General features: G+C 40.4%; 1 protein-coding gene across 2 annotated transcripts in view; it reads left to right on the forward strand.

Annotated features, from left to right (window-relative positions):
- Positions 1 to 2,268: 2,268 nt before the first annotated feature.
- LOC121380408 (ras-related and estrogen-regulated growth inhibitor-like) overlaps positions 2,269 to 14,761 on the forward strand; it is a 30,087-nt gene continuing 17,594 nt past the window's right edge. The window contains exons 1-2 of one of the 2 annotated variants that reach the window (XM_041509208.1): positions 2,269 to 2,342; positions 12,701 to 13,499. In XM_041509208.1, coding sequence (XP_041365142.1) covers positions 13,427 to 13,499 — 73 coding nt within the window. In that variant the 5' untranslated portion in view covers positions 2,269 to 2,342; positions 12,701 to 13,426. Of the gene's footprint in view, positions 2,343 to 7,425; positions 7,560 to 12,700; positions 13,500 to 14,761 lie in introns of those variants that run through there. The other variant, XM_041509206.1, reaches the window with a different exon arrangement.

Consider the following 14,761-nt stretch of genomic DNA (forward strand, 5'->3'; position numbering starts at 1 on the left):
ATCGATACACTTTGTTTTGATCGTAATTATATATACAAAAAGCTAGAGCACACTGGTTTATTAATCACTGGCTACGGATCTCAAACATTTGATCATTCTCATATGTAGTGTTCAGATGAAACTTGCTATATTTTGTGCATTAGCAGCAATAGAGCTTTTACAAATAAATCATAAAGACAGGACAACCCATACCATGGCTTTTGATATACCATTTGAGTGGCACTGGTTAGGAAGAAAAAAAAGCTATTAAAGAATGGGTCCACCGAGGGGATTCGATCCTTGGACCGAACCACCTCAGGCGAGTATTCTACCGAACTGAGCCCTGCCTCTAAATTAGTCGATACTTTAAAACTGTGCCGTCTAACTGTCTGTTTATCTGCCTGAATCATTCCAGGTAGTGCTCCACGACTGGGCTAACAAAGACTGTGCTATGTGCTATCCTGTCTGTGGGATGGTGCATATAAAAGATCCTTTGCTAACAAAACAAATGTAACGGGTTTCCTCTCTAAGACTATATGTCAAAATTACCAAATGTTTGACATCCAACAGCCGATGATTAATAAATCAATGAGCTCTAATGGTGTCGTTCAAACAAAACAAACTTATAAACAAACTTCTTCCGTTCATGTTAATAATACAGGACACTGTACAGAATCAATGACAGAAAAACGCTGTGTAAATAATTGTGACCACCCACGAGGGTGCTGTATTATTCTAACATGAAGTGTGCATTTCTGCAATTACAGTGTCAATATTATGTTGTCTGCGTTCAAAGGACCGGAAATGATTTCCGTTGTTTGCTTTTCAACCAGTAAAATTCACTTAATACTGCCGTGATTTGATTTACTCATAGCTCAGGTATCGTCTAGCCGTATTCTGTTGATAGGCGAGAAAGTTTGTTTTGTTTAACGACACCACTAGAGCACATTGATAATTAATCATCGGCTGTTGGATGTCAAACATTTGGTTATTCTGAGATAGTCTTAGAGAAGAAACCCGCTACATTTTTCCATTAGTAGCAAGGGATCTTTAATATGCACCATCCCACAGACAGGGTAACACATACCACGGTCTTTGATATACCAGTCGTGGTGCATTGGCTGGAATGAGAAATAGCCCAATGGGCCCACCGACGGGGATCGACCCCAAACCGACCACGCATCAAGCAAGCGCTTTACCACTGGGCTACGTCCCGCCCCCGTTTATAGGCAAGAATGTTCTTGATGTTAAAAACTTTCAATTTCATAAAATGGGTCGCCGAGTCCTAGAACCGAACCCACTCGGTGGACCCATTCTCTGACCGAACCCCATTGTTGGACCCATTCTCTAACTGGTGTGGGTTTTTTTTTTTTTTCGTTTGTTTGTTGTTGTTTTTTTTTTGTTTTTTTTTTTTTTTTTTTTTTTTTTTTTTTTTGGGGGGGGGGGCGCTAGTGCTCCACAACTGGTATATCAAAGGGTATAATACATGTTGTCCTACCTCTGGGAAAGCACATAAAAAGATCCTCTAGCACTAATGAAAAACAAAATGTATAGAATTTCCTTTGAAGACTGTATGTCAGAATTACCAAATGTTTGACGTCCAACAGCCAATTTAAAAAATATATCAATGTGTTCTAGAAGTCTCATCAAAGAAATCTCTTTTTTTAAAACTCAATCCACTTTAGCCCCATCAAAGGCCGTGGTATGTGCTATCCTATCTATGAGATGATGCATGTAAAAGATCCCTTGCCACTAATGGGAAATGTATCTGGTTTCCTCTCTAAGACTTATATGTCAAAATTACCAAATGTTGACATCCAATAGCCGATGATTAATAAATCAATGTGCTGTAGTGGTGTCGTTAAACAAAACAAACTTTAACTTCCTAGCGCCCCCATCATCATAACCACCACCACCACCACCACCACCTCCTCTTCCTTTTTGTACCAGCCCCTAGAATTTTACGTGCTCTGAGACAAAGAACTCTAAAGCCAGGCGTAACAGGTTTGAACGCTCGCGCTAATACTGGCGATCACAAAACTGGCAACCACACTCGCTGATTTCAAGTCCGTGCATTCTGGTTTGAACATTAGTACGAGCAACACCCTGTCAATCATCCGCTTTCAAGCCCAACACACGAATCTGTAATCATTTACAGAACAGCTGGGAGGGAGCTCTCCGGGGATTACCGAAGTGTGCCGAAAAGGCTGAATGGGAAAACAAAGGGATGATGAAGTTTCCGTAAAAACATTTCGGACTGTGTTCCAGTGAACTTTAAAGTTATTCGCAGCTCTCGTAAAACGTCGAGTTGTTCACTTGTGATTGTGATCTATCTATCGGGTGATCATAACGGACAGACACAGGTAATTAATAACTTAGATATAACTGTGATTTTATATTAACCAATTTATTTGCATGCATAAGTTTAATTTAGGTATGAAATTACGGAATATGTCGAAAATGTGTTATTGTATATAATAATATAACAAGAGTTCTGTTTTTAATTAATAATTGTTTACGTAATTTTAATATTGTAGTAGTGGTAGTAGTAGTAGTAGTGGTAGTAGTGGTAGTAGTAGTAGTAGTAGTAGTAGTAGTAGTAGTAGTAGTAGTAGTAGTAGTAGTAGTAGTAGTAGTAGTAGTAGACCGGCCTCGGTGGCGTCGTAGTTAGGCCATTGGTCTACAGGCTGGTAGGTACTGGATTCGGATCCCAGTCGAGGCATGGGATTTTTAATCCAGATACAGACTCCAAACCCTGAGTGAGTGCTCCGCAAGTGATCCATAACTGGTTCAACAAAGGCCATGGTTTGTGCTATCCTGCCTGTGGGAAGCGCAAATAAAAGATCCCTTGCTGCCTGTCATAAAAAGAGTAGCCTATGTGGCGACAGCGGATTTCCTCTAAAAAACAGTGTCAGAATGACCACATGTTTGACATCCAATAGCCGATGATAAGATAAAAAATCAATGTGCTCTAGTGGCGTCGTTAAATAAAACAAACTTCTTCTTCTTAGTAGTAGTAGTGATAGTAGTAGTAGTAGTAGTAGTAGTAGTAGTAGTAGTAGTAGTAGTAGTAGTAGTAGTAGTAGTAGTAGTAGTAGTAGTAGTAGTAGTAGTAGTAGTAGTAGTAGTGATAGTAGTAGTAGTAGTAGTAGCCCGAGTACTCGAGGGCTATAGTAGTAGTAGTAGTAGTAATACATATTGGTTTTTTTCCATACCCTTTAAAAAACATGACAACTTTCATTTGAATGTATGTATTATAATAAAACATGTCTACGATTCTTTTCAGTATTCAGGTGCTAAAATCATGTGTAAAAATATGCATAAAATGTCAAATTGTTTTATTTGTTAATTCTTCCTGTAAACTGCTGTCATAATAACTAGACAGTGTTGATAGAGTGTTCATGAAATCATTTGTGATGATACAGCTTATGTTCAGGCTAAAGCTAGGTACACATACGCCCGTCTAACGGATCCGTCTGACGCATCCGTTAACGGACGAGAATGATACTTCGTTTTTCATTGAGCGTGTACACATGCATTCATTAAACGGACCGTTAATCCGTTTAACACATCCGTTAAACGGAAAGAATGGCCGGGAGCAATAAATCGTCCGTTAGGCTATGTTCAGTTAAGATTCAAGTACGCTGCTCTAGCAAAATGCTTTGTACATATTCGAATTAATGTTTGTCTTCGCTCAGACCATACACATGGTACGTGGTAGGGGGCGGGATTTAGCTCAGGGGGTAGAACACTCGCTTCAGTAGCTTGGTTCGTGGGATCGAACCTCCACAGACCCATTAATGTGTTCCCTCTCCCAACAAGTGTCCCACCATTGGTGTATCAAATACTTTGATATGTGCTGTCCTGCTTGTGAGAAAGTACATATAAACAATCTCTTGCTATGTAACTTTGGTTACAGATATTACATCATTTTTCATCTCCTGGTATATTCAGCCATTTTCCTGTCGGAATAAGGAGATATCAATAATGCCTGGGATTAAAAAAAAACATTCATGTAACTACCCGTTTCTGATAACATTTACGTGTAAGGTTTATAAGGCAAATTGTGTAATTCTTTGTTTTTCCAGTGATACACACAGAGTATCAAGGAGGTCCGAGAGAACCATTGTCTGTTGTGAATGGTAATAGATATGTTTGTTTTCTCTCTTACTTGGCTCTGTGTGGGTGTCATTGACTTATTGTACACGTGTATGTACATAGTTAGGTCTTCTGTCTTCTGTTTGTAACCTCGCTACCGTATCTCTCTCTCTCTCTCTCTCTCTCTCTCTCTCTCTCTCTCTCTCTCTCTCTCTCTCTCTCTCTCTGTCTGTCTCTCTCTCTCTCTCTCTCTCTCTCTCTCTCTCTCAACCTCTCTCACTCTCTCGTTTTACTCTTCTATCTCTCAGTGTCTCTCTCTCTCTCTCTCTCTCTCTCTCTCTCTCTCTCTCTCTCTCTCTCTCTCTGTCTCTCTCCACATCCGTCTCTGTCCCTACTTGTCTGTCTCTCTCCACATCCGTCTCTGTCTCTACTTGTCTGTCTCTCACTGCCTCTGCTTGTCTGTCTCTCTCCCCTCCCTCTTTCATTCCTCTCTCTCTTTTTTTCTTTAAAATCGTCGCCCAAGTGTTCGAGTTACTCGTGTCGCCAGTGTGTCTATTTGCGCTGCATGTTGATCTGTGTTTGTCACCTTAAGTCTTTACTCTGCTGAGTTCACTCCGGTACGTTTCCAGCAAACAAAGGCTGTTTTGGTTTATCCTTTCTAGACCGTTCCACGCCTCTTTATCACGTTCTCTGCTGGGGTGACATTATGTCGTATACATGTCATGCACATGTCATAGTTTTGTTTGCTTAAATGATATGTAAAACAAACAAGGTTCAGTAAAGAGAGATAATGGAAAGAAATCACGATAAACCATGACCTTAGAAGCCGTCGGGGAATCAGTGTGATTCTTCCATAGCGAGATGTATTATGAAAAAGTTACTGAATTGGCGTGTCTTAGCAAGAAAAAAATTACAGAAATTCTTTCTTCACAACCGCCAGTGTTATGATACTAAAACAAAATAATAAATCATTATTCCAAAATTAAATTTAAAAACTCAAACCCAAACCCGACAAAAAACAGAAAAAGAAAATAAGAAAAGAAAAAGAAAGAAAAGAAAAGACTCGAGACAAAACCAACAAAAAAGAAGTAACAGATACACAATCAAATAATAACAATAAAAATAAAACCATGCGCTTGCTTTCAGTTAAGATTAAAGCCCGCTGTTCTGAACACACACCTCAACTATCTGGACTGTCTGTCCAGGACAGTGGGTTAGTTGTTGGTTGTTAATGGTGAGTGATAGAGTAGTTAGTGTAGTGGCATTGCACTTACCCGTTGAGTCATTAAAATTCGCTCTGGGAGGGAGCCGATATCGGGGTGCGAACCCAGTGCCTATCAGCCGTAACCACGACATCACTGAGGCCCGTCATGTTCGTTTACTTCACTGTTGGTTTCTTGATTCACATTTCGACCAGTGTTTGTTGAACGTATGCACTTTGTTTTGTTTAACGACACCACTAGAGCACATTGATTAATCAATCATCGGCTATTGGATGCGAGACATTCTGGTAATTCTGACTCGTAGTTTTCAGAAGACACTCACTACATTCTGATACGCCTATTATAGCTTTGTTCGTCCGTCCGTCGACACGTCCGTTCATCCGTCCACCCATCCACCCGTCCATCCACAAACCTTTCGATTCCGGAGCATATCTTTTGATTATTTTAGAATCATCAAACCTCGCACGCAAGTACAACTTCGGGTGGCGATGTGTCGCGTACCATAATTAGGTCACCGCGACCTACTTTTCACGCATCGCTGCACTTTAAAGAAAATTCTTGTTGGTCCATATCTTCCTTATCAATACATATTGGATCATCAAACCTTGCATGCAAGTACAACTTGGGATGATATTGTTGTGTACCATAACTAGGTCACAGTGACCTTCTTTTCACGCATTGCTGCACATTAAAGGGAATCCTCGTTGGGCCATATACCCCTTATCAATTCAAATATGATCATCAAATCTTGCATTCAAGTACAACTTTGACCGGCCTCGGTGGCGTCGTGGTTAGGCCATCGGTCTACAGGCTGGTAGGTACTGGGTTCGGATCCCAGTCGAGGCATGGAATTTTTAATCCAGATACCGACTCCAAACCCTGAATGAGTGCTCCGCAAGGCTCAATGGGTAGGTGTAAACCACTTGCACCGACCAGTGATCCATAACTGGTTAACAAAGGCCATGGTTTGTGCTATCCTGCCTGTGGGAAGCGCAAATAAACGATCCCTTGCTGCCTGTCGTAAAAGAGTAGCCTATGTGGCGACAGCGGGTTTCCTCTGAAAAAACCCAGTGTCAGAATGACCATATGTTTGACGTCCAATAGCCGATGATGAGATAAAAAAAATCAATGTTCTCTAGTGGCGTCGTTAAATAAAACAAACTTTACTTTCAAGTACAACTTGGGATGGCAGTGTCGTGTACCATAACTAGGTCACCGCGACCTACTTTTGTCAGGCGCATCATGCACCCTACCCGGTACCCTTGTTTCCGTTAGTAGTAATGGGTATTTTGTATGTGTCACGACTGATATATTTGAACGCCGTGGTATGTGCTTTCCTGTCTATGGGTAAGTTCATATAAAGTTCTCTTGCTGCTAATGGTATAATATGGCGGGTTTCCCCCGAAGACTATGTGTCAGTATTACCAAATGTTTGATATCCAGTGGCCTATGGTTAATGAGTGAATGAATGTGCACGATTAGTAAACAAAAAACCACCAACTTTACTAGCTCCTTTCTAAGCATCATTGCCCCAGTGCTTGTTTGGATTCACCCTTATCCCATCTTTGAAGAAGGGCCTGGTATATATATATGTCAAACACCGGCCTCGGTGATGTTGTGGTTAAGCCATCGGATGTAAGGCTGATAGGTACAGGGTTCGCAGCCCGGTACCGGCTCCCACCCAGAGCGAGTTTTAACGACTCAATGGGTACGTGTAAGACCACTACACACTCTTCTCTCTCACTAACCACTAACATCTAACCGACTGTCCTGGACAGACAGCCAAGATAGCTGAAGTGTGTGACCAGGACAGTATGCTTGAACCTTAATTGGATATAAGCACGAAAATAAGTTGAAATTAAATGAAATATGTCAAATTATGTTCTGTTTTTATATAAATAACCCTTGGTTTGTTTGGAAGAGTAAAAAATATGGCGACAAAATATTCCCCGCATTCAAGGCCAGTGACTTGAAGAATTACATCCAAATATCTTAATTTTACTACTACATGTATTTATAAATGTATATCATTGCAAAAATCCACTACTTTAAGGGTGACCAACAGGTTAAGGTGTGACGTCACAGCCTGAATTTGAAATGCTTCTCCACATTGAAAAGAAAAGCTGGCTGCCACTTTGATAGCTTAAATGTTCTTTAAGATTTTCTATGTATAGTAATGTTTATCTTTCGTCATTGATTCTTGAAGAAAATACGCCCAGTGGTAACACATTACAATTTTGATATTCTTGACTTAATGAAGTAAGCGTTATGTGTTGGATATATTAATACTTATAGGACTTTATCACAAAGATATATATAGATATATGTTATAAAAAATAACGAAATATGAAACTTACACTTTGGAGATTGCTTCTTCAATGTCTCGCACCCCTATAACAAGTTGATATCTAGTCGAACACCGCCCCAGCCCCCACATATCACCAGTTAAAGAGCCACTGTTCATCATCATTTGTGTGTATATATATGTTTAAAGTGATTAAAGACGCATGGGCAGAATCAGAGTGGGGCCGAGAAAGTGTTCGACCTATCGTGTAGTTTGACCTAACCCTTCGGTTGAAACATCGTATAAGTGAAACTCAGGACTTCGTTTTTGGTTAAAGCTTTGCAGTGTATTCGAACCTTCCGAGTTTAACCCAACGAGATTCCATTGTATCTATAAAAGGAACTTCCAATATTTGAAGATCGGCGTCGGTGGCGTCGTGGTTAGGCCATTGGTCTACAGGCTGGTAGGTACTGGGTTCGGATCCCAGTCGAGGCATGGGATTTTTAATCCAGATACCGACTCCAAACCCTGAGTGAGTGCTTCGCAAGGCTCAATGGGTAGGTGTAAACCACTTGCACCGAAGAGTGGTCCATAACTGGTTCAACAAAGGCCATGGTTTGTGCTATCCTGTCTGTGGGAAGCGGAAATAAAAGATCCCTGCTGCTAATCGGAAAGAGTAGCCCATGTAGTGGCGCCAACGGGTTTCCTCTCAAAATCTGTGTGGTCCTTAACCATATGTTTGACGCCATATAACCGTAAATAAAATGTGTTGAGTGCGTCGTTAAATAAAACATTTCTTTCTTTGTTTTCCAATATTTGAAATGAAAATACAAAGTGTTTTATTAACGTTTAAGGACTGCTATTGTTTTGGTTTTTGTTCAAATAAAATAAAATAATTTATCCGCCTTTGATACTTTCAGTACATACATGTACAGGTGTTTGGGATGAAGTTAAAATGCAAGGTGTTGGCCTGATGGCCAATCCCTAACCACTTGACGGAAATAAAAGAAGTTATGGCCTAAAGCAAGTACACATGCGTGTTCGTGAATAATGCAACATTCGATACTGTTGAACATCTGTGTGATTTACCTCGCAAACACAAGAATCACTTTAAGCTAATCTCAGCTATATTTAAAACCTAAACAAAACATATAATAAAGGTAATCCTCCCTTTAAAGCCTCGTACCCTAGTTTCGACTATTGTAACTTCTTTTTCACCGTTAACGTACACATTAATTACTCAATTTGTTATATATATATTTTTTTTTATTATATATTTTTTGGGGGGGGTGGGGGAGGGGGGGAGCAAATTGTCAGTTTTAGTAATTCCAACGTGTTTGTGGTCATTCTGGTGTTTGGAGTACCTCTACATTAATTCCATGCGAATAATAAAAATAAGAGATGAAAAGAAAAAAATACGTCCCTTGGAAACTAGGCTAAAGTGGCATTAACCATTATTTTATTCTTCTAGTTCAACCAGTCTTCGCTAACTCACCTGGAACTCATCATAAAAATGAAAAAGAAACCGAAATGACTGCACATGTTGTAAGATCAATATTTTGACAATAGGGCAGAGCATGTGAGCGACATGTGAACTCCACTTGTCTGGGGCCAGGGGTGCTCTTCAAAGAGAAGAAACCATCAAGTTACGCACAGGTTCCTTTCCGGACCCTCTTGGAAGTGGTCTGGCTCTCAAAATATTTCCGGTTTTTAGGCGCACCCAGATTTCAAATGAAATACGTTTTCTAGAAAAGCATGTACGAAAACCTTTCCGCTTAACGATAATAAATTCATATTTTTCGTTGTTTATTTGTTTGTGTATTATTGTTGTTTCGGCTGCTTCTGGGGATTAAGGGCATGTGTATACTGTATATAGCCTGAAATGCACTAGGTTGTGGGATCAATCCTCTCTAGCTAATTTACCACAAATATTTATTTTTTAAAAGTTTACACTGAGGCTATATTATGATGGAGGGGGGGGGGGGGGTGGAGAGGGGATTTGGTTCAGTCAGTAGACTGCTCGTCTGACGTACATGGGTCGTAGTGTCGAACCTCCTCGGCAAACCAGTTCGGGTGACGTGCTATGTGCTATTCTGTCTATGAGATCGTGCCTACAATAGAGCCTTGGTTGCTAATGAAAACAACGCAGGTTTCCTTTAACACGAAGTGTCAGACAGATGTAGCCCAGTTTTATGTGCGGTCAGTGTAGGATCGATCCTCATCGGTGGGCCCATTAGGCTATTTCTCGTTCCAAAAATGCATCACTACTGAAATACCAACGGCCGTCACAGCGTTATATGTGCTGTCCTGTCTGTGGGATGGTGCATATAAAAAGATCCCTTGCTACAAATGGAAAACTGTAGCGGGTTTCCTTTCTGATATTATGTCATAATTACCAAATGTTTGACATCCAATAGCCGATGATTAATTAATGTGTGCTGATATACCAGTCGTGGTGCATATTGTCTAGAATGAGAAATAGCCCAATGAGCCCTCTGACGGGGATCGATCCTAGACTGACCGTGCATCAAGCGAGTGTTTTACCACTGGGCTACGACCCGCCCCGAACGTGTAACAAACAGATCCCTTGCTAGCATTCGGTGAGAATGGCGGCTGTGGGTTTCTTCTCTCCCTTAGTTTGAAATTGGGGCAGGATTTAGCTCAGTCTGTAGGGGCATGGGTCGGAGGATCGAATTTCTTCGCTGGGGACATTTTCTGATTGCTTTTCTCCCATCCCAACCAGTGTCCAAAGACTGGTATATATAGTATGTGCTGTCATGTCGTTTAAAAGATCCTTTGCTACTAATGGGAAAATGTAACCAGTTTTCTACAAAAGACGTGTCATAATTACCAAAATGGTTGATATCCAATAGTCGATGATTAATAAATCATTGTGCTATAGTGGTGTCGTTAAATAAAGCAAGCTTTAACTGTAAACTGTTATGGCTAGTAGCTACTAGGTTCGCCCCCAGGTACCGGCTCCCTCACAGAGAGTCAGATTTTACTGTCTAAGTTGGTAGGTGTAAAGCCATTGCACCGACTTCTCTCTCACTAACAGCTAACCACCGTTCTGGACAAACAGCCCAAATAGCTGAAGCGTGTACCAAGCACAAAAATCAAGTTATTCAACTAAATGGAATGCTAATCGAAAACAACAGCATTGTTGATTGTAGGGTGTTTATTTTACCCTCGTATCGGCACCATCCCCGTGTTCAGAGACAAGCGATGCTAACGGTCGCGAACTATTCGACTGGTTCCTGATGTGGTCATTTGGTTTAACGTGAAGTGCATAAACCATTTCTGCTCGGTCTGGCTGAACTCGGCCCATGTTATCGCAGATACTGTATTCCTGACATGTAATAGCGGATGACGAAATGATGTGTTTTTATTGTAAACATTCGTTTCTGCCTTTTCTTGCTTTTCTAAATAAGATACTAGGATATGTGAACCGGCAATGGAAACTATCAGTCGATGATCACGCACATCAACAGTTTACAACTCCTGTCTCGACTATTCTGAGTAAACGCACGTGGATATTAGAATCTGCCTTCAGCAGTATATATCGCAGTCTCGAATATTCGAAATAAACACACGTCATATTAAATTGTGTTATGTGTGTTTTATTTTCAGGAACGGCAAACATTGCTGTATGAACAGTGCAGTGAAAACGTATATGTGCATGTATATATTGCTTATCTTATCGCGACCGTAGAGCAATGGAATCTGAATGTAACTACTGATTTTAAATGGAAAGTTATTGCTGACATGGTCTGGACATGAATCATTTGTGATTTTTTTTTTTTTTAAGTATTAGACCAAAGCTCCCAGTACACGATATTGTATCATGTGCTATCGTATCGTATTGTATGATATCGTGTCGTATCCTGTTCTATACTATCGTATCATTTATATCATATCGAATTGTGTCATATCACCTCACATCGTATCGTATGCCAAGCCATGTCATGTCATAGGCATATTTTATTGTACTGTATGACATTATGATTGCTTTTACAGGGTCATTTGCACTGTATCGTGTTATATATATATATATATATAATAATTATTATTATTATTATTAAGTGAATATATCATGTTTATAGTACATACCATTTTTACTGTATTATATTTATGTGTACTGCAATTATTTGTTTCACTTCTTATTTATATTAATCTGTAGTCCATGCAGTCAACACTAACCCCGTGCTTAAATGAAAACCATTAACAGTTCAGAATTATACTTATTTTTCAGTGCCTATATTCAATTAAGGTTCAAGCACGCAGTGGCGTAGGCAGGATTTTGTATTGGGGGGTGGGGGGGGGTGGGGGGGGGCACCTGTGTAGTGGGATATGATACAGGAACCTTTTTAATGTTATTAATAAACGAAAAGATAAACATTTCCAGGGATTGGGGGGGGGGGGCAGGGCCCTGCCCCCTCCCTGGCTACGCCACTGCAAGAACGCTCCCCTGGGCACATACCTCAGCTATCTGGATTGTCTGTCCAGAACAGTGAGTTAGTGGTTAGCTGTTAGTGAAAGAGACAAGTCGGTGTAGTGATTTTAAACCTAGCCACTGAGTCGTTAAACTCGTTCTGGGTGGAAGCCGGTACCGGAATGTGAACTCAGTACCTTTCAGGTTTAAGTCCAACGGCTAATCCGGGCTGTCTGTCCAGGACAGTGAGTTAGTGGCTAGTTGTTAGTGGTTAGTCAAAAAAACAAGTCGGTGTAGTGGCCTTACACCTAACCCTGAAGTCATTAAACTCGCTTTGGGTGGAGCCGGCACCGAGATCTATGCGAACACAGTACCTACCAGTCCGACGGCTTAACCATTACGCCACCTCAGCCGGTCTTACGGAATTACACAGGTCTCCGTTTACTTATTATAACAACTGAACGACGCGGCCCGTACCATGCAATTATCCAGTGGACGACATATTGGATGATATATGCATTCCCCGACACTTCTTCCGAGGTCCTAATTACTATAACCACGTTATTAATGCGCGCCGCATGCCAAGTTTTCCACACGCGCGGGGCAACGCGTCGAATGGATGTTGCCAAACAAATGAAAAACATTAATAACGGTTATCTAACACAATAAATCTTGTTTTTACAGGATCTGTTGGCGTTTTATCTGACACCGGACGAAACTCCAGACTTCTGTGGTTTTCAGGTTCGTCGAGACTAGTCAACGAGACTCGCACATATACGTGATGATAATACGCGTCTGATGCAATCTGGCTCTCAAAGAAAGAGGTGTTTTGTCCAGCAGTCTATTTCCCCCCTCTCTCACCCGTATCCGGTGTCCCCTGGGGGCAAATCCGAGTCCAAGAAGGCGCCAGGAATTCGTGACTCATAACCGTACACAGAGATGAAAGATACTGTTAAATATGCACATGTTTTGTGAATGTCAACTTGTTTTGTGAACATTTACTTATTTTTGTGAAAGTAACGTATTTTGTGGAAGTTGACATATTTTGTGAGAGTTAACGTATTTTATGAAACGACGTATTTTGCGTGTTAACGTATTTTATGAACGTTAACGTATTTTGTGACAATTAACGTATTTCATGAACATTAATGTATTTTGTGACAGTTAACGTATATTGCGAACATTAACATATATTGTGAAAGAACACCATTGGACTTGCATTGAAAGTTTACGTTGATACTTTGCAGTAACAATCTTTATTGACATATATCCACTTGGAGAAAAAAGAATACATTCTGCGTCCAATAAAGGTGGAAATTCAATGATGAACAGATCCCAGAGATCAGAAAGTTAGGAGGATTTCTTCTGACTTTGTCTTTATTGGATGGTTACAACTTCCTGGACTGCAGGATGACCTCGAATGGCAAAGGAAAATCAGACAGCAAGATCGTTGTCATCGGCAAAGCAGGAGTTGGAAAATCAGGTATAGTTTTTTTTCTTCATATAAACTGTTCGCATTGTTTGGTAGTAGTACTAGTACTGTACGTATATGGAAAGAGAGAGAGAGAGAGAGAGAGAGAGAGAGAGAGAGAGAGAGAGAGAGAGAGAGAGAGAGAGAGAGAGAGAGAGAGAGAGAGAGAGAGAGAGTGAGTGAGTTAGAGAGGGGTGGAAATTACTCTGACGCAGAAGAGTCGGGGGAACTACGTCCCCAACTGTAGAGATTATACACACATATACACACCCTCCAGTTGAAAGACGAATTAAAATAACTGACCCTTCAGTTGCCAACGTCTCTCGACATCCAGGTACTGTAATTTTAGAAAGACCTACAGCAATGATCTGGAAACACGAAACGGTTTTTTATCGACGAGTAGTAGAATTATCTAGCGTTCTTTGGAAGCACGACTTCAACAACAATCTATCTAACCGTAACTGGAAAAGAAAACATTTCAAAAATATAAATCCATAGGAATGTAAATTGTCTCCCCAAAATCAAATCATGTAAATGAATATGCAACATTTCAATCAAGACATGATTTATATCAAATTATATGGATGCAAAAATAACTGTTAAAAATAATGGATAACATGAGAGTCTACTAATGTTACGTTCAGTCGACCGTTTGTCACCAACGCTTGCTAGTCTTGTGTTTACGCTACACATTAAACCGAATGAACCAATAAAAATAGTTTGCAAACAGTTAGCGTAAAACGACTGGCTGAACGTAGACCGTGTTTGTTTGTTGGTGTGGGGTTTTTTTTTGAGGGGGGGGGGGGGGGGGGGGGGGGGGTTTCGTTTTATTATTTCTTTTCGGGTTTGTTTGTTTGGGTTTCTTTTTTGGACTTTTTAAATAACAGGAAATGTTCTTGTCTACCGTAGTCCCGGACAAAAAATGTTCTGCTCATTTTAATTGCACCCCGCACATATCCCAAACACAATACCATAGTGCATGATATACTGATACCAGTTAATTTACGTTAATTTGCTGTCCAAACGAAGCAGCACAAGTCCTATTACATATATCATCAATTGTAGACAGAACTGTATTTATGTCTGCATTTAAGGTTCGTGGAACTTCAACTTTGACCCGGCGAGATGCTACTTGGTTTAATGGTACATAGAATAACGCAGACCAAATTTCAACAGCCATTTGTGGAAAACGTCATTTGCATAACGTAATATTATATAACAGAATACCGTTAACACTGAAACACAAAATATGAACACAAAACATACATACATGT

Source organism: Gigantopelta aegis, chromosome 9 (assembly GCF_016097555.1).
Source record: "Gigantopelta aegis isolate Gae_Host chromosome 9, Gae_host_genome, whole genome shotgun sequence".
NCBI lineage: Eukaryota > Metazoa > Mollusca > Gastropoda > Neomphalida > Peltospiridae > Gigantopelta > Gigantopelta aegis.